This window comes from Astatotilapia calliptera, chromosome 23, assembly GCF_964374335.1.
Source record: "Astatotilapia calliptera chromosome 23, fAstCal68.1, whole genome shotgun sequence".
In the NCBI taxonomy this organism is placed as follows: domain Eukaryota; kingdom Metazoa; phylum Chordata; class Actinopteri; order Cichliformes; family Cichlidae; genus Astatotilapia; species Astatotilapia calliptera.
Window position 1 is genome coordinate 29550096 of NC_137443.1, and position 19033 is coordinate 29569128.

The 19033-nt window shown below is 38.5% G+C and overlaps 3 protein-coding genes across 6 annotated transcripts in view; 1 reads left to right on the forward strand and 2 right to left on the reverse strand.

Moving 5' to 3' along the window:
- Positions 1-5713: 5713 nt before the first annotated feature.
- On the reverse strand, positions 5714-7045 carry LOC145424519 (gamma-glutamylaminecyclotransferase B-like). Its single transcript, XM_080297904.1, has one exon. The coding sequence runs from the start codon at positions 7043-7045 to the stop codon at positions 6575-6577; it is 471 nt and encodes a 156-aa protein (XP_080154030.1). The 3' UTR covers positions 5714-6574.
- Positions 7046-9055: 2010 nt separating this feature from the next.
- Positions 9056-11056, reverse strand: LOC113016498 (gamma-glutamylaminecyclotransferase B-like). Its single transcript, XM_080297837.1, has 2 exons — positions 10954-11056; positions 9056-10411 (listed from the first exon to the last, which is right to left on the reverse strand). The coding sequence occupies exon 2, from the start codon at positions 10385-10387 to the stop codon at positions 9917-9919; it is 471 nt and encodes a 156-aa protein (XP_080153963.1). The 5' UTR covers positions 10388-10411; positions 10954-11056; the 3' UTR covers positions 9056-9916.
- A 4318-nt stretch (positions 11057-15374) lies between these two features.
- The window catches only part of arl13b (ADP-ribosylation factor-like 13b), an 18414-nt gene continuing 14755 nt past the window's right edge, over positions 15375-19033 (forward strand). For all 4 annotated transcript variants that reach the window (XM_026159672.2, XM_080296978.1, XM_080296980.1 and 1 more), the window contains exon 1: positions 15375-15965. In XM_026159672.2, the coding sequence (XP_026015457.1) occupies positions 15907-15965 (59 nt within the window). In that variant the 5' untranslated portion in view covers positions 15375-15906. The remainder of the gene's footprint in view (positions 15966-19033) is intronic.

The following is a 19033-nucleotide window of genomic DNA, read 5'->3' on the forward strand; positions in this document are numbered from 1 at the left end:
AGAAACACAGGGAGGAAGTTTTTGAGTTTTAGAGATGAAGTATAAGTAGTCTGCTTCTAATTCCGGTTAACTTGATTGCGGTCAAGACATAAAGGAGGTTCTTTTCAGGAAAAGCCTCGGAGCCCACTCAAGTTGAACCGCTCACTCCGCCATCTTCCCAGTCCCCCGTCTCAACCGCCTCTTACTGTTCCGGAGTATGTGTCAGACAGCGAGCTTACATTGCGCACGCGTGGAAACAATCCAAATAAAAGCGGAACAAAAACAGAGGGCGCTAAAGTGCCAAAGGAAAAAATATTTTATTTATTTTTTAATTGTTAATTAAACAAATGTAACAAGTACAACAAATATAGCCTGTAGGCTGTATTTAAAGACAAATAATGAAAATAAAATAGACATAAGTAATTAAAGAAATCAACATTTATGAATGCCTTTTTCTTACCATTTTTTGCACAAAGATTGATTTGTTTCTAACTTCTATGTAACGATAGTTCCACAAGGGAGTATTACGTGGGCTATAATTATGTTTGTATATTAATTTCCAGTATAATAAAACTTGTAAATAAAAGATTAATTTCGCCTAGATCTGAAAATATTTTGTTTGGAAAAAATAAAACCATAGGCTATTTTGATTTGACATTTGAAAAATGACCTGAGCCAGTTTATTTTTAGGGTGCCATTTAAACTGTCAAATTCAATAGCTTGCAATCCTCCATCTTCAAATTGTTTGACTCAATTACCTTGCCTAATATAGAGGGTTTTTTTTTTTGCTTCCATATAAAATCAAAGTTTAGCTGGTTAATAGATTTGATTGCTGATTTAGGTACACCTAATGTATATGCAGAGTATATTAGCCTGGAAATATTCTACCCAGAATCAATAAGTCTGTCTGTGCCCAGTTACTTCAATGAGTTCTACAATTTTGCATTTTCTTTCAAATATTAAGGTTTTCTAACTCAGTTCTGTTTTAAGTTATATACATACCAAATATTTGACATTGGATTTTTTTACAGGGATATTGAAAGTGTTAGATATAGTACAGTCTTTTAAAGGTATAAGATCTCACATTTGTCTGAGTTCAGTTTTAGGCCTGAAGCTTTTGAGAAATTTTCAATGATTTGTAGAATTTTGGGGATTTGATTCAAGTTATTTAAGAAAATGGCGGTGTCATCGGCTAACTGGCTGATAGAGAGCTCTTTACCTAGAACAGATTACTTACCAAATATAGTATTTTTAATCAGTATGGAAAGCATTTCTGTTGCTGTGATAAACAGCAATGGTGAGATTGGACATCCTTGTTTTATTCCTTTGCAGATCCTAAATCTCTGTGAGGTGCCATGTGGAAGACACACTGAACTGTTTGTGTCTCTATACAGTAATTATTAAAGCCACTTCCAAATCTAGGGCTTGAAACATAAACTCGTGCTCTATCATATCGAAGGATTTGTAAAAGTCTAAAACTAGGAAAAACCTTTGTTATTAATTAGGTAGTTATAGTCAATCAAGTCCAGAACAAGGCAGATATTATTATGGATTGAGTGGCCTTTTATAAATTTGGACTGAGTGTAAGAAATTATTTGAGTTATGCCTGATTTTAATCTGTTAGCAAAAATATGTTTTAGAAGATTATAATCATTATTTAAGAGTTTTATTGGTCTTAAATTATCAAGAAGTGTCGGATCTTTCCCAGGTTTGGGTATGAGTGTAACTACCCCTTGTTTCATAGTGTGTGTGAGAGAACCATTTTCTAAAATTTCTGTGAGCATCTCAAACACAAGGATTCTAGTATGATCCCAAAAATATATGTAAAAGTTACTCGTCAGGCCATCACATCCTGGGGCTTTATCGTTGGATAAAGCACCTAATGCTTTATCTAACTCTTCAAGGGTAATACCTGCATCACAGTACTGCTTAAAATTTTCATCAGTTTTAGGAATCAGGTGTTTAATAGGTTGATTCTATGCCATTGGCCTCAGCCAAATTGCTGTAAAAGGTAAAGATTTCTTTGGATATTAATTGAGGGTCAGTGCATAGCCATCCTCTATCCACTTGGCTTGGGATCTCAGATATGCACCTTTGGCCTTTTTAGTATAACTATTGTCTTTTTTTCATTTTTCATTTTCTTTGTTGTAAAGCACTTTGTGATTTTTATCTGCAAAAAGCGTTATATAAATACATTTTCCTTACTTACTAGGTTTTTATCATTTGAAATAAGTTCTAGTTGTTCAAGTATTTTGTTACTAAAATTTTTATTGGTAAGCAGGGTTGAGTTAAATTTCCAGTAACCTTTATTATGAGATTTTTGGGCGACCGTGGCTCAGGGGGTTGAGAAGCGTATCTATAATCGGAAGGTCGCCGGTTCGATACCCGGGCTCTCTGTCCTGGTCGTTGTGTCCTTGGGCAAGACACTTTACCCTACTGGTGTTGGCCAGAGGGGCCGATGGCGCGATATGGCAGCCTTGCTTCAGTGGCTAAAACCGTAGCTTGCCTCCACCAGTGTGTGAATGTGAGAGTGAATGAATAGTGGCATTGTAAAGCGCTCTGGGTGCCTTGAAAAGCGCTATATAAATCCAATCCATTATTATTTTTTAAGTTGAGGTGCGACATTAAGCTGTATCAAACAGTGATCGGTTAAAGGCGCAGCTGAGACACCCGCATCTACATTGTTCTGCATTATACTGTCTGAAATTAGCCAGAAATCAAAATGAGATTTAGCTGAGCGATCGAGCTTGAACCATAAAAAGGGCTGATGAAGTTGGTTCACTAATCTCCAAGGATCTATTAGGTTAAAATCTAAACAGAAGATGTGTAAAAATGAATTTATATGATGAGACTGGATTTTAGAGAGTGATCTATCAAGCCACTCGTCACAGACAATATTGAAATCTCCTCCCACTATAAAATTGTTTGTGGAGTACTTGTGAGATAGTTCTTTTAGGTGATTGGTTATGTCAGTTAATAAGAGTTCGTTCTGAGCAACACTGTTGTAGCCATAAACATTACATAGAAACAGAAATGTATTTTCCACTTTGAGTACACAGATTAGCCAATGGCCCAAATTGTCTTTCCTATGAGTTTCTATGTTATTACGGACGTTTTTAAATATATCAAATTTGATAAATAGAGGTTTTCTGAGTTTCCTACCCTCACCTGTGGTCACGAGCTGTGGGTAATGACCAAAAGAACGAGATTGTGGATACAAGTGGTGGAAATGGGCATCTCCCTTAGAGATAGGGTAAGAAGTTCAGCCATCCGGGAGGGACTCAGAGTAGAGCCGCTGCTCCTTCACATCGAAAGGAGCCAGTTGAGGTGGTTCGGCCATGTTACAAGGATGCCTCCTGGGCGCCTCATGGGCGAGGTGTTCTGGGCATTTCTACCGGGAGGAGGCCCCGGGGCAGACCCAGGATACGCTGGAGAGATTATATCTCTCAGGTGGCCTGGGAACGCCTTGGTGTTTTCACGGACAAGCTGGAGGAGGTGGCTGGCGAGAAGGAGGTCTGGGCTTCTCTGCTTGGGCTGCTGCCCCACGACCTGGCCCCGGATAAGCGGAAGAAGATTGATGGATGGATAGATGGATGGAGGTTTTCTGAGTTTTTGAGACTTCTACATCATCATCATTAGTGTGAATCCTCCAAAAAAACCTAAATTAATTGTACAATATTTTTTTAAGCAATAAATAGCAAAAATATTGGTAGATGTATCAATTATGATACAAATTCAAACTCATTTATGCAAATTAATATTCATTCATTCATGTTCATATAATTTAAATAGTTAAAGTTAGTTGGTTTGAAACAACACAGGAAGTAAATATCATGGAGACACAAAGCACACGTGGATAAAGCAGTAGCAGTAAAAGTAAAGGAAGCACAGGAGTCACAAATGTGGACATCAAGAAACGTGAGAGAGTGAAACAACAGGAACCAAAACTCAACAAATATACAGCAGATTTGTTAGTATCATGACAAAGAATTATTTTTTCTCCCTACAGATTACACCAATTTTTTCATCTGCCTCAACAGAGTGTGTTTCTTGTAGCAATATACAGTTAGCATTTACATTTTTACAAAACAAAAATACTTTATTTTAAGAATATCTCTCAAGCCCCTACTATTTAAAGACACACAGTTAAAATTAGAAGTGAAAAATGACATAAAAAGGAAAATAAACAAGAGACTGGAACACTAAATCCTTTAAATTGAATTCACAAAATGCAAAAGAGCTCTAAAAAATATAATATATATAGTCGTTATGTATAGTCATTATAATACCGTACCAAATAGGTAATATGAACCTGCCTACTTAAACTTAACGGGCGTGCTCTCTGTAGTAAATGTTCTTCCCTTCAGCTCCGGCTTGCTCTATTTTGGCCAAACTGCAGCTCCTGCCTCCTGGTCTAGTTCGCAGAAATCTTGCTTGATGTAGATGCCTAGCTCCTTGCACACCTGGGAATCCTTGGTCAGCTGCCAGAAAGCATCTCAATGGTGTCTCACGGTGAACTGAACTATTATTTGTAAAGGTCAACCCGCTTCTTTTTTCCCTAGGCGATGGACGGTGTCCACAGCGTTGTCCAGTGAAGAAGCCCAATGTGGTGCGATCTTGGCTAAGATGTCGATGACCTCCTTGCAAGAATCCTTGTCGTTTGTTTCTTTCCATCCCTGAATTTTCAAGTTCCAGTGGCACATGTACCATTCTAGTTCCCACACTCTCTCCTTCAGCTCCATGTTTTCTTTGTTGAGAGGAGGCATGCCTTTTTTCCAAAACAAACAGTTTAGCTTTACACTCTTTTATAACGGCTGTGTTCATTTCAGCTAGCTTGGCAATATTAGCCACCATTATCATGTTGTTACTTAGCTGCACACTGAGGTGATCAATCTTGTTTGTTAGCTTGTTAATGGCTTCTACTATGGAGTTGTTGGTCTCCACACTTTGGGACACAATTCCCTTACAACGGTGCTTTGGTGGATGTAGATGGGGTTTTTCTTTTGGCTGACGACATTGAAATCACCATGGAGTATTCGTGGTCAGTGGCTGCGGAGCTTTTGGAGGCTACCACTTATTTGGCTGAAGCTTCTGCTTTTTCCCGCGTCAACTTCTTGTCTTTTAAACGGCAGATTGGGTTCGCTCAAAAAGGCTTTAGGTGATGTACTTTGTCTTCAAAAACTATAGGCAAAAACAGCAACCTATTTGGTGGTCAAAAGAAGAGGTCTAATTGGATTAGATTTTTTTCCTTCCCACCTCTGACTTTGAAGTCCAGCTGCCTGCTTGTGTCCCACTTACTTACCACTGTTTTGTCTTCTTCTTTGTGCTCAAAGAACCATTGCCCTTGTGTCTTTTCTTTCTGCTCATCTCTGTGTTTTTGTCTTTCTTCATCGGCCTCAGTCCTTATCTCTATTTCTGCATCTGTGTGCACTAACATTGGTAGAGACTATCAGTAGTGCAACCAGTGAGTTGATGAGGCCCCTCAGCAGACTTCAGGGGCCACATCTCTTGCTTTGCTGGTTTGCTGGTACAAAAACACAGCCTGTCTTTTAGCGACACCTGCTGTATTAGAGAGGTTGTATCATGAATATGTGACTCTTGTAATAAAGAAGATAAATACATATGTCTAAATCCCTGTAAGTAGTTTGCAGGATATTTATTCTGCTTATGACAACGCAGAGTAAAAGCTTATCCCCTGGATGGAACAAACACAGCACAGATCAAACAAAAGAAATCAGGAATTAATTTTTATTTCAGAGGTAATCAAAGACAAGTGGAATGTAATGATTAAACACACCAGAATTCATATCCGTGTGATATAAATGCTCTAAGACAGGGGTGTCAAACTCATTTTACATCATGGGCCACATACAATCAGCTTTGATTTAAATGATCCAGTAAAACTCGCCTTTCTGTCAGTGTAAACTTGTTTAATTGCATATTTACAGTACAAGTCCATTTTTTTATTGTAGTAAACAAAAAGAATTAAAAGGAATCTGAGATCTTTCTCAGTGTGAAAAGCTGTAAAAGTTTCCAAAGCCACCCAGTCGGCTAAATTTGAAGCCTTTGCTGGGCTGAATCTGGTTCCTGGGCTTCATGGTTGACACGCCTGCTCTAAGCCTGTCTTAACCTATGCCATTAAATAATAGTCTTATTTATGGCATTGAGACCACACAAGGAAACTCTTTGGTGAGGTCATAAATCAAGTAAGCAGCTGGGTCATTTCCTCACAGACTTCTATGCAATCACATTTTTGGAAGGACAGGCTGGCCATACAATGCAGGTTCAAAGCACTTGTGCATTAGCTTGACCTGGAAGCTACATGCAGGTTTTTTTTGTTTGTTTGTTTGTTTTTGTTTTTTACATACAATATATATGTAAAATTCTATTAGCTCACGATATTTGCCAGCAAGTAGTCAGCACTACACAATTACACATTGTTAACAGGTTGTTTTTTTTTTTTAAAAGGGTTAGGGTCTGACATTACAGCTTCATTTTTTTGACAAAGGTTTACAGGGCATTGTTTTAGGTGCACAGCAATAAGATAAATTACAAAAATAAAAGCAACTTTGTCAGTTGCATCAGCATGATGAGCTCAATCCCGCTCTTCTCTACACCTATATTTGAGCCCGTGATCTCCCTCTGAGTCGTAGCTCTCATAGCACGGCAGCGAGGGCCATTCTGGCTCGTACATCGTGGTGGTGTACACAAACGCATCTGTGATGCTCCCCGGTGACACCTTCTGCTCTCCTTCCGTCTTCCCCACCCACTCCTTCACTTCCAGCTGGACCACCGTCCGCTGGTACCACGTTGGGACGCTTTTAAAAGTGTCCAGGAATTTCAGCATCTGGTCATCCACTTTGTAGATCTCCCCGTGCACTCGGTGACCCTGGCCAGGGATGTTGAGCAGGAAAGGGATGTTGTCCTTGGTGGTGATCACTAACGGGTATTTCTGGATAGTGAATGCCAAGCCAAGGTACTCGGCCTTTCCATTGTTGTTGTCGAACATGCGGTAGTTGTTGGGCTGCCCCTTCTTCAGGATGCCGTACACAAAGACCCGAGTCATGAGGACAGAGGACCAAAGACACACCTGTGGTGTAAAGAGGGAGAAACACCTCTGGGAGCAGCAAGTATTACTGGCAAATATATTTATCCAATTTTAACTGTTACTCTGTATTATATCAGTCACTTGTCCAGAGGTGGAAATTTGATCTAATTTAAAATGATCAGACCTTCAAAATAAAAGAAAATGAAAGTCAAATCTATGTAACACTTTATTTTAGTAATCTGCTCTCCTTACACGCATTAATTAGGAAAACAATCAGCAGATTACCATTACATGCACAGATTAAACATTACTATAAAAAATATGTCCTACAACACCTGCACACCTCTCCAGAAGAAAGGTGTGGAGGCTCTCAAACATCAGCACCCCCAACTGCGTCACTGATCTATGCTCTTGTGACACCTCCACACTCCCCTCTACCACCCACCAGCCCCTGCACTCCACACCACACTCGAGCTGTTACAAAATACCGTTACCGGAAGTGCAGTTTTAAAACACATGCTGTGAAGTGACATGTTTTTCTGCTTGGCTCTCAACTAAACTATCGTAAAGAAGCGCAAACCAACCTTGAATGAGCAGTAAGTAGATATTCCTTTCTAAAAAATCCGCCACCGTGACAGTTTAAGGAAGTGCGAAGGATGCCGCATTCAGGGAAGCAATTTAAAGAATGGCGGAAACAATAGAGGGCGTTAAAGTGCCAAAGAAAAAAGGGCCTCGTGGGAAACGAGGCAGAGAAAAGGCTTTTATACTATACTGAAATCCAAATGAAACAAATAAACCATTATACATTTAACAAGATGTATCATTAATTATCTTGGATTAAGTATCATTTATTATCTTAAGTGGAAGATAATTGATGGGTGGATTTTATTTAAATACATATTTTATTATTTCACATTTAGTTTATTATTTTCATTGTTCTTGTGCTGCAGTGCATCATAAATTAATTTTGTTTGTCAAACTCACCCATCAAAGTTGGGAAAGGCATAAAAAGATATAAAATGATTTTGAAAGGGGATAAACACTGAACTGATTTGGAAAAAGGTGTTAAACAACTGTACATCATTATTTCAAATTAAATATTACAGATGAATCAACTGCTTAGTTCATCCTGAGCTGTCTTAAAAACATTATACAATGTTTTTAAGCTGCACACTGAGGTGATCAATCTTGTTTGTTAGCTTGTTAATGGCTTCTACTATGGAGTTGTTGGTCTCCACACTTTGGGACACAATTCCCTTACAACGGTGCTTTGGTGGATGTAGATGGGGTTTTTCTTTTGGCTGACGACATTGAAATCACCATGGAGTATTCGTGGTCAGTGGCTGCGGAGCTTTTGGAGGCTACCACTTATTTGGCTGAAGCTTCTGCTTTTTCCCGCGTCAACTTCTTGTCTTTTAAACGGCAGATTGGGTTCGCTCAAAAAGGCTTTAGGTGATGTACTTTGTCTTCAAAAACTATAGGCAAAAACAGCAACCTATTTGGTGGTCAAAAGAAGAGGTCTAATTGGATTAGATTTTTTTCCTTCCCACCTCTGACTTTGAAGTCCAGCTGCCTGCTTGTGTCCCACTTACTTACCACTGTTTTGTCTTCTTCTTTGTGCTCAAAGAACCATTGCCCTTGTGTCTTTTCTTTCTGCTCATCTCTGTGTTTTTGTCTTTCTTCATCGGCCTCAGTCCTTATCTCTATTTCTGCATCTGTGTGCACTAACATTGGTAGAGACTATCAGTAGTGCAACCAGTGAGTTGATGAGGCCCCTCAGCAGACTTCAGGGGCCACATCTCTTGCTTTGCTGGTTTGCTGGTACAAAAACACAGCCTGTCTTTTAGCGACACCTGCTGTATTAGAGAGGTTGTATCATGAATATGTGACTCTTGTAATAAAGAAGATAAATACATATGTCTAAATCCCTGTAAGTAGTTTGCAGGATATTTATTCTGCTTATGACAACGCAGAGTAAAAGCTTATCCCCTGGATGGAACAAACACAGCACAGATCAAACAAAAGAAATCAGGAATTAATTTTTATTTCAGAGGTAATCAAAGACAAGTGGAATGTAATGATTAAACACACCAGAATTCATATCCGTGTGATATAAATGCTCTAAGACAGGGGTGTCAAACTCATTTTACATCATGGGCCACATACAATCAGCTTTGATTTAAATGATCCAGTAAAACTCGCCTTTCTGTCAGTGTAAACTTGTTTAATTGCATATTTACAGTACAAGTCCATTTTTTTATTGTAGTAAACAAAAAGAATTAAAAGGAATCTGAGATCTTTCTCAGTGTGAAAAGCTGTAAAAGTTTCCAAAGCCACCCAGTCGGCTAAATTTGAAGCCTTTGCTGGGCTGAATCTGGTTCCTGGGCTTCATGGTTGACACGCCTGCTCTAAGCCTGTCTTAACCTATGCCATTAAATAATAGTCTTATTTATGGCATTGAGACCACACAAGGAAACTCTTTGGTGAGGTCATAAATCAAGTAAGCAGCTGGGTCATTTCCTCACAGACTTCTATGCAATCACATTTTTGGAAGGACAGGCTGGCCATACAATGCAGGTTCAAAGCACTTGTGCATTAGCTTGACCTGGAAGCTACATGCAGGTTTTTTTTGTTTGTTTGTTTGTTTTTGTTTTTTACATACAATATATATGTAAAATTCTATTAGCTCACGATATTTGCCAGCAAGTAGTCAGCACTACACAATTACACATTGTTAACAGGTTGTTTTTTTTTTTTAAAAGGGTTAGGGTCTGACATTACAGCTTCATTTTTTTGACAAAGGTTTACAGGGCATTGTTTTAGGTGCACAGCAATAAGATAAATTACAAAAATAAAAGCAACTTTGTCAGTTGCATCAGCATGATGAGCTCAATCCCGCTCTTCTCTACACCTATATTTGAGCCCGTGATCTCCCTCTGAGTCGTAGCTCTCATAGCACGGCAGCGAGGGCCATTCTGGCTCGTACATCGTGGTGGTGTACACAAACGCATCTGTGATGCTCCCCGGTGACACCTTCTGCTCTCCTTCCGTCTTCCCCACCCACTCCTTCACTTCCAGCTGGACCACCGTCCGCTGGTACCACGTTGGGACGCTTTTAAAAGTGTCCAGGAATTTCAGCATCTGGTCATCCACTTTGTAGATCTCCCCGTGCACTCGGTGACCCTGGCCAGGGATGTTGAGCAGGAAAGGGATGTTGTCCTTGGTGGTGATCACTAACGGGTATTTCTGGATAGTGAATGCCAAGCCAAGGTACTCGGCCTTTCCATTGTTGTTGTCGAACATGCGGTAGTTGTTGGGCTGCCCCTTCTTCAGGATGCCGTACACAAAGACCCGAGTCATGAGGACAGAGGACCAAAGACACACCTGTGGTGTAAAGAGGGAGAAACACCTCTGGGAGCAGCAAGTATTACTGGCAAATATATTTATCCAATTTTAACTGTTACTCTGTATTATATCAGTCACTTGTCCAGAGGTGGAAATTTGATCTAATTTAAAATGATCAGACCTTCAAAATAAAAGAAAATGAAAGTCAAATCTATGTAACACTTTATTTTAGTAATCTGCTCTCCTTACACGCATTAATTAGGAAAACAATCAGCAGATTACCATTACATGCACAGATTAAACATTACTATAAAAAATATGTCCTACAACACCTGCACACCTCTCCAGAAGAAAGGTGTGGAGGCTCTCAAACATCAGCACCCCCAACTGCGTCACTGATCTATGCTCTTGTGACACCTCCACACTCCCCTCTACCACCCACCAGCCCCTGCACTCCACACCACACTCGAGCTGTTACAAAATACCGTTACCGGAAGTGCAGTTTTAAAACACATGCTGTGAAGTGACATGTTTTTCTGCTTGGCTCTCAACTAAACTATCGTAAAGAAGCGCAAACCAACCTTGAATGAGCAGTAAGTAGATATTCCTTTCTAAAAAATCCGCCACCGTGACAGTTTAAGGAAGTGCGAAGGATGCCGCATTCAGGGAAGCAATTTAAAGAATGGCGGAAACAATAGAGGGCGTTAAAGTGCCAAAGAAAAAAGGGCCTCGTGGGAAACGAGGCAGAGAAAAGGCTTTTATACTATACTGAAATCCAAATGAAACAAATAAACCATTATACATTTAACAAGATGTATCATTAATTATCTTGGATTAAGTATCATTTATTATCTTAAGTGGAAGATAATTGATGGGTGGATTTTATTTAAATACATATTTTATTATTTCACATTTAGTTTATTATTTTCATTGTTCTTGTGCTGCAGTGCATCATAAATTAATTTTGTTTGTCAAACTCACCCATCAAAGTTGGGAAAGGCATAAAAAGATATAAAATGATTTTGAAAGGGGATAAACACTGAACTGATTTGGAAAAAGGTGTTAAACAACTGTACATCATTATTTCAAATTAAATATTACAGATGAATCAACTGCTTAGTTCATCCTGAGCTGTCTTAAAAACATTATACAAGTAACTCCCATTGCTACCTGAAGAAAAAACACACAGCTCTTTCTTCTTCTTTTTTTTAAACTCCAGACTTCCAAAACTTATAGCAGACATCTGGTGTTTTGAATACAGTTGAATAAATATTAAGAAACAAACAATTGAATAATTTCTGGAGCAGGCTTGACATCACTCGTCAGGATATCCATGACCAGCATGAACAACATGCTGGTCCAGATGGTTCTGCTCCCAGTGAAAATGCTCTCACTTTCCTCCCTATGTATTACATTTTTTTATGTTAGTTTTAATTGAAAACAAGCTGTTCTCAACAAAAAGTATGACCTGTGCACATCAGGAAATAAAGACGTGCAAATGATTCAATTCAATATATTCTGAGAGCATTCCTATATGGTTCACTAAAAATACACAGTTATGAAATTAAACAATAATCTCAGCTTAACTGATTTGCTTGGGAACGAATACAAAACTAAAATAAACCAAACATAACCTGTTAGATATCACCTATCACCCGTGTTTAACCTTCACTGAGAGGCGAGGATCAGGAAGGGGTACCATGGGCTCTGATCACCCGGTCAGCTGACAGAGGGTGAGGGAAGCTGTCTGTTATGCTAACAGGACCTGACAGCTATGAAAAAATGTAATTATTTTTGCAAACAGGCTCTCAATAAACCAGCCAGATATTCATTTTCGTTCAGACTATGCCATTACATTTTTACCTTAGAAAAACAACTAAAAAATGCATTTGGTGACAGAAAAATCATGTTCCAAAACTGTACTTACAGTTTGAGGGCACTTTCGCAGTGGTGGAGGAAACAGCTGATGTGATTTTATTCCAAATGCATTCTGGGAAACCTGCCAACCCCATGTCCACTGGATCAATCCATTTTCCAAAATCAGTCTGCCAGAGTAACCAGATGTTAGCAACTGTTGACAAGCTGCAATGATTGTTTATTTTATTTCATGGGGTGCACTGAAGCACAAGAACCAGGAAATAATAAATTAAATAGTGAAATAAATAGTTTTGTGTAAAGACTAATACGTTTTAAGTTTTTAAAACAATATTTTGAGGCAATTATTTAATTATATATTTTCATTTTAATTAATCAAAAACACATTTACATAATTAATAGATTTATTTATACATTTATATATAATTAATGATTAATTGCCAATTTTAATTATTTAAAACATGTCAGATTAATTATTTACTGACATTTTATATTATTTTGTTTTAGCATTCTTAAGACTCAGTTCTAGAAAACTGAGTGAAAGTTTAAAAAGTTTTATGAATGATAGTCAGTCAGTGGAGGTTTAGGTCAACTCAAATGCAATGAGCCGAAGGTACTCTTTCCATCTCTGTCCATATAAAACATGAAAAATATTTTCAGGTTCATTTTAAAACATAACACCTCTGTGGGGCATAATGTGCTGAGAGGAAGAAACTTTGATCATTCATAAATGAAATACATTTGCAACCCACCAAACTACTATAAGCATAGATGGAAGGTAAAGTTTTTTTATGGTGCTGGTGTTGTCTGTATACAATTCATGTTTTCTGCTTCAGTATCTGTTGCAACAACTGTTGTACTCCTGTATTTGGATTTCAGGAAACATGCATGGATGGATCATCTCTTCAAGTAAGACTTTTCTTAGGCAGCGTTCACTATTGTAAACCACAGCCAATCAAATTGCAGGACATTGCCTCCGTGTGTGGGAAGAGGGAAGGGTGGATAAAAATGCTTTGCAGTCCCAGACATCTGGTCACCCTACAGCAATGAACAGCATATTGTTTAAAACCCGATTCATCTGAGCCCAATCTTGCATTCATAAAAAATCAAAACAGATCTTATATATTAAACATTTTTTACCTTTAAAACCAGGCAGGGAAAGGAACTTATATTAAAAGAATGCCAGATTTTTATGCCTTCCTTTTTAAAAAATTTTTTATTGCAAATATATTACTTTGAATAAAAAACTGGGTTCATTCAAAGTGCAGAAGAGGTGGGGGGCCTCCAATCTGGCCCACTACATGCTTTGGAATATATGAAGGACATAGATTTTGAACTGTTAAGTGTATTTTCACAGGTTTTACAGCTTTTCCTATGAATGTAGAATTACCCCATTACCACTGTCCTTCATATTACACCACAGTAATTAAGTAATAGATAAACAGCTAAATCATTTTAAATGACATTTTTTTCCACTATTGACTAAAGAAATGGGTTTTTTACACCGGGTCAATGGTAAAAATGAATGAATTAATAAAACATTTCTGTGAATTAATGATTTTTTTTTTTAACTGAAATTTTCACCAGTCGCTGCCTGGTTTTTCCATTTCAAAGCTCTTTGTCTGGAGCTGCACTGGATCCCAGTAAACAAATAAAAATGATTACTGTGGCTTTATGAGAGCAGCAGACACATCTCATAAAAATTAAGCTGAAGTTGTCTCGGAGGAGAGGGAGGGAGGGATGGATGGAGGGAGGGAGGGAGATGATGTTTCTTCAGACAGGCTCTCTAAAAGACGTGCTTTCCTCATTGTGTCTCACTCCTCCGACTGCAGAGTCACCAGCGAGTACTTGCCGAGATGAACTGGGGCAAATAACTCAGCCTCGGAATAAATAAAGTGCAATCCATCTTTCCTTAAAAGACACTTGACATTCAGTCTAACAGCAAAACAGCCCGCCAGCTCAGCCCGGGTGAGCTGGAAAAATCTAATAAACTTTGTGCTTTGGCAGAATGAAGGGAATTGGTAACTGATGGAGCAATAGGAAATAATTTGTCTTTAAAAATACATCTCACCGTGTCTTGGTTTGTCTTTGTCTCCTTTTCTCACTCAGCTCAAGAGAGTCCATTCTGGTGATATGAAACAAAATTTTGGGGGGGAAAGCTCAGGTACAGTGGATGATATCAAAAAACTAATAAAGGGAGCCAGTAGAGGGAGGCAAGATGATATTAGAAGAAGTATTAGGAAGACATCTGATATTTCATGACAAATACAAACTGCTTAATTAATTTTGTGCTGTTTCACACCTTTTAGCTTGTGTGTTTATGGTGAAATGTGATTTTTAATACATATTTGCTGATGTAGAAATGTTTAATCTGGTTGATTGGAGGGACTTTGATGAATGAGGTCAAGACATTTGTTCTATTTGTTACCTATTGGTTCACCTCATCCTCATACGCATCACCTGTCTTCTTAACCTAGCTTCAGCAGCTCTTCTCATATCTTCATGGTTTGGCTCCTCAGCTTTATCCCTCTGTATGTGGTACAGCTCTGCATATCAAAATCAGTACCAGTATACCTCTTCTCCAGTCCTCAGGCATTCTCTCACTTTCCAAGACTGTGTTAAACAATCTGGTCAAAAAGTCCACTGCCCACCTCCTACACGTCTCCATACCTCCACAGGTATGCCACCAGGACCAACTGCTTTTCCAGTCTTCGAACTTTTCATAGCTGCCCTCAGCTCCTCCTTATAACCCCCTGAGCTTTTTGATTCACCAATGTTCCTCCATCCATCCCCTTCTCTTTCTCATTTTCTTCAGAGAGCATAACACAGAGCAATTATATTATTGTTAATAATAATAATAATAATAATAATAATAATAAGTAGTATTATTGCAGAGCAATGTAACTCATGGGCCTAATTTAAATGTACTAGCTGTGGTCAAAGGAGCTTGCAAAGAAAAGCGTCTGGACTTCTTTAATTAAGTTGCTTGAACTGTGGACACACTTTTCCAGCTAATTAAATACTAAAAAAATAACAACAAATTATTATTATTCCTCGGCATTATAGCTGTAGTAGGTTATTTGATTGGTCACAATTGTAACGAGTGCGCAGGCTCGGAATCTGCGCTGGCGCTGATTTGTTGATGACGGAAGATGACGAAGGCACGTCCGCAGCCTAGCAGCAGAAAAGACGGCGTAAACAAAGCAGACTGCTAGGAATCGGCTAACGCTAAGTAGCGAATATTTCAGTAGTAAAATACTCAGTATTTATGCGCTTGGTTACAAACGAGCACATTTTATTGGTGAGTAGGGCTCAGATGTAAGTGGTAAACGACTCACGTATTTGCGGACACTACAAACTAAACGATACTACAAATACCGTTATTGCTAACTACATTAGCTTTGGCTAGCCTCGTTTAACGGGATGTTCAGCTTCTGGAAAATAATGTCTTCCAGCCTAATATTTATCGAAAACACACGGTAACGACTAAATTATTCACCGACGTAAGTTGGGTGAGGCATTTAAAAGCTAAACGTTTACACTTTGATGGGTTAGTTCGCCATGTAGCTAGTTTAGGTTAAGAGTCGATGAGCAGGGCTGGATAGTGGAGTGTCGCTGCCCACCTGGACCACCACTCAGTCATTCGGACCCGGACTGCGATGTTTAGCCTGATGGCGAATTGTTGCAACTGGCTAAAACGCTGGCAGGAGCCTGCAAGGTAAGTTAGGTCACGATATGATGCCCCAAAATCAGTGCTTCACACTCCGAAATCACGGACAGCTTCAACCTGTTGAGGTGCTTCGAAAAGTGGAGCTGCTCGTTGTTATACATTCAGTTCGTTTTTCAGTGAAACAGTAAATGAGATACTATCACCGACACATCACACGCCATAAACCTTTTAATAAAGCTGAGACAGTTCTGTATTTGCAGTTTTGTTAGTTTATGACATAATCCATTAAAGTTAGCTTAAAAAAAAAAATCCCCTCTAGCTTTTTATTTCTTGCAGAAGAAATGGCCTTTTTTATTTTTTAAAGGCCATTAGATCTTTTATCTTGCGATACTGAAGATGCAGTTTTTCTTCTAATAAATAAGTAACATAAAACAACTTTTAAAGTTAAAATAAACCAAAGAATTCATACAGTGTGGATTTCAGGCTTTGTTTTATAGTGTTATAGCATTTCTACCTAAGTATTACATATTTATTTTTTCTATCAACGTGTTACTCTATATCAGAAGATCACACCACATCATTTATTTTATTACCATGTAACATTTTTGTTTTATTATTGTAGTTCCTCATTTAACCTCCTATATCTATATATATATGTATGTATGTATGTATGTATGTATGTATGTATTAGGGGTGCAACGATACACAAAATTCACGGTTCGGTTCGATACTTTGGTGTCACGGTTCGATATTTTTTCGATACAAAATAAAATGTTCATGCCTTTTTAATTTGTCATTTATTAAAATTATAAATATATATTTTAACTCAAAAGTACAGTTTTTAAATTTAACCCTAACCCTTGTGCGTGTTTTTTATTTTGACAGTGAATGCGCACCTGCGGACCACTTATGTGCACCCCTGGTTATTTAGCTCATCATATCGCAGCCACAAATTATTTTGTCCATGAAACCATAAAGCTGCACTTTCTTTTTGCCTTCTAGTCTGATTTGTCATAACTTTTCCGTTTTGCGGTAAGATTTTCTTTGGCTGTCATTTCTTCACCCTGACCTGTCTTATTTGGCTCAGCAGAACTGAAATATATATCCTGCTGCTTTTACACACACACACATAACGGTCAGCGATTCTCTGCGCAATCAACCTATCACATGTTTAAGCTTGCTGCGGGAGATTTCACTTGTCATGTTTGCGTAGTAAGCTAACGATTAATAAGACAATGTCAGAGGAATTGGTGCACAAATTATCATCACTCACAGATCAGTACTGTCGCTCTCTATACACAGTTCACGCGATTGCAAAGTGAATGCAAAAAAAACAAGCGCAAATTCAAACGCGATTTCAATATGTCACATATTGACAGTGGCTCACCGATGCCAATGACATAATTACCCAGCTACATTTCTGAAAGAATGCAAAAGCATTGACATATATTTTTCCTTCCTACAATAGCCGGACGGGCAGGGCAGAGATAGATTTTGGTAGCCCGACTGAAAAAAATCGCTGGCCCCGGGACGTCGGGCTAGCGATATTGCGAGCCCTGTATCTGATTGAGGAATCACTCATCTTTGGAAAAGAGAGTTTATTACAGAGAAATGGCTCTTTCCAAAATAAAAGCTATACTATCCGCTTCTTCTGGGCTATATTCTCAGCAGCATATTAAACATATCAGGTCCCCATAAGGAGGATCATGTGCTAACGGCTGTCTAAATGACTTGGCTAAAGTTTGTAGCATGCATGCTTGTTGTTTTTGTCTTTGCACTAGGATGATGTCGGCGTAAATGTGCAGTCATATTCGTTGTGTTCCCACTAGTGCTTTCAGGTTAACCTCGTTAAAATGACCTTAACGCCACAACACGGTAGGGCTGCTCGATTATGGCAAAAATGATAATCACGATTATTTTCACTGAAATTGAGATCACGATTATTTGACGATATTTATTTAACCCTTTAAGACCTACTATAGAACCAAGTCCACCAGAGCTTATATTATTTTTTTTACATGCTGTAGTGCCATTTGTGGGAGCATTTCAAGTTGCTATACATCAATACAACTGTTATAGCCCATATTTTAATAATATGTATGCATTAAGTCCATAGTAATTACATAAATTGCAAAAAAGTGCAATAAACTACAAAAAAAATTGAAAATCGCTTTTGTTTTGTTTACATATATTTCTACTTGGAGAAATTTAAGAGGTTTATCCCTCAAAACTTTAAATACAATAAAGTTGCAAAAAATAGTTTCCCACCACAGGAAATTTATTTTGAGTGTCTTCATAGTTTTATTTTGGAGATACAGCAATTTTTATATACTGCAGGAAAAACAAAAAACAATCCTATGATGCAAATTTGCAAAGAAAACAGCATGTGCATCATTTCACTGTGGGAAGTGTTACGAACAGCTGATAGGAACGGCAAAGCGTGTTTCTGGAATATTATGTTTTTGTTCCTGCAAGCGCTTTTTATGCAATTTTTGCAAAGCTATATGTGGAACGAAACCGTGACCGAGGACAAGCTGATGGCATAAGATGTAAGTACAACTCCTCCGGTTTCATATGCAAAACAAATTATTGCGCTAGCTTACGCGGTTCAGGTTCTACAGGGATTTAAAAATAGTTACGCAAAATGGAGCGTGCTGCTCTGACCGGCTTTAAAGGGTTAACAATGACTTTTAAAAAATAATATAAAATGGTGTGCAACACCACTGAAGTTTTTTTTTTTTAAACTCTTTTCAACCAACAGCAGTCACTCTCCTCTCCAAATAACTTCTGCTTAGCTTTCCGAGCTTCCCTCGGGTCCTCTTAATCAGCGGTCTCCAACCTTTTTTGCGCCACGGACCGGTTTATGCCCGACAATATTTTCACGGACCGGCCTTTAAGGTGTCGTGGATAAATGAGGGAGGGGCTAATAATCGGCTCAGTCATTTTTAATGATCGTTGAAAGCCCAGATCGTAATCGTGATTAAAATTCGATTAATTGAGCAGCCCTACAACACGGCAAATCTCCGTTAACGAGCTACCCCTGATAGCCCCGTGCATGGGGCTAGACGGCCAACATGTTAACGAGCTAACTGCGCTAACACACTAGCTCCCACCCA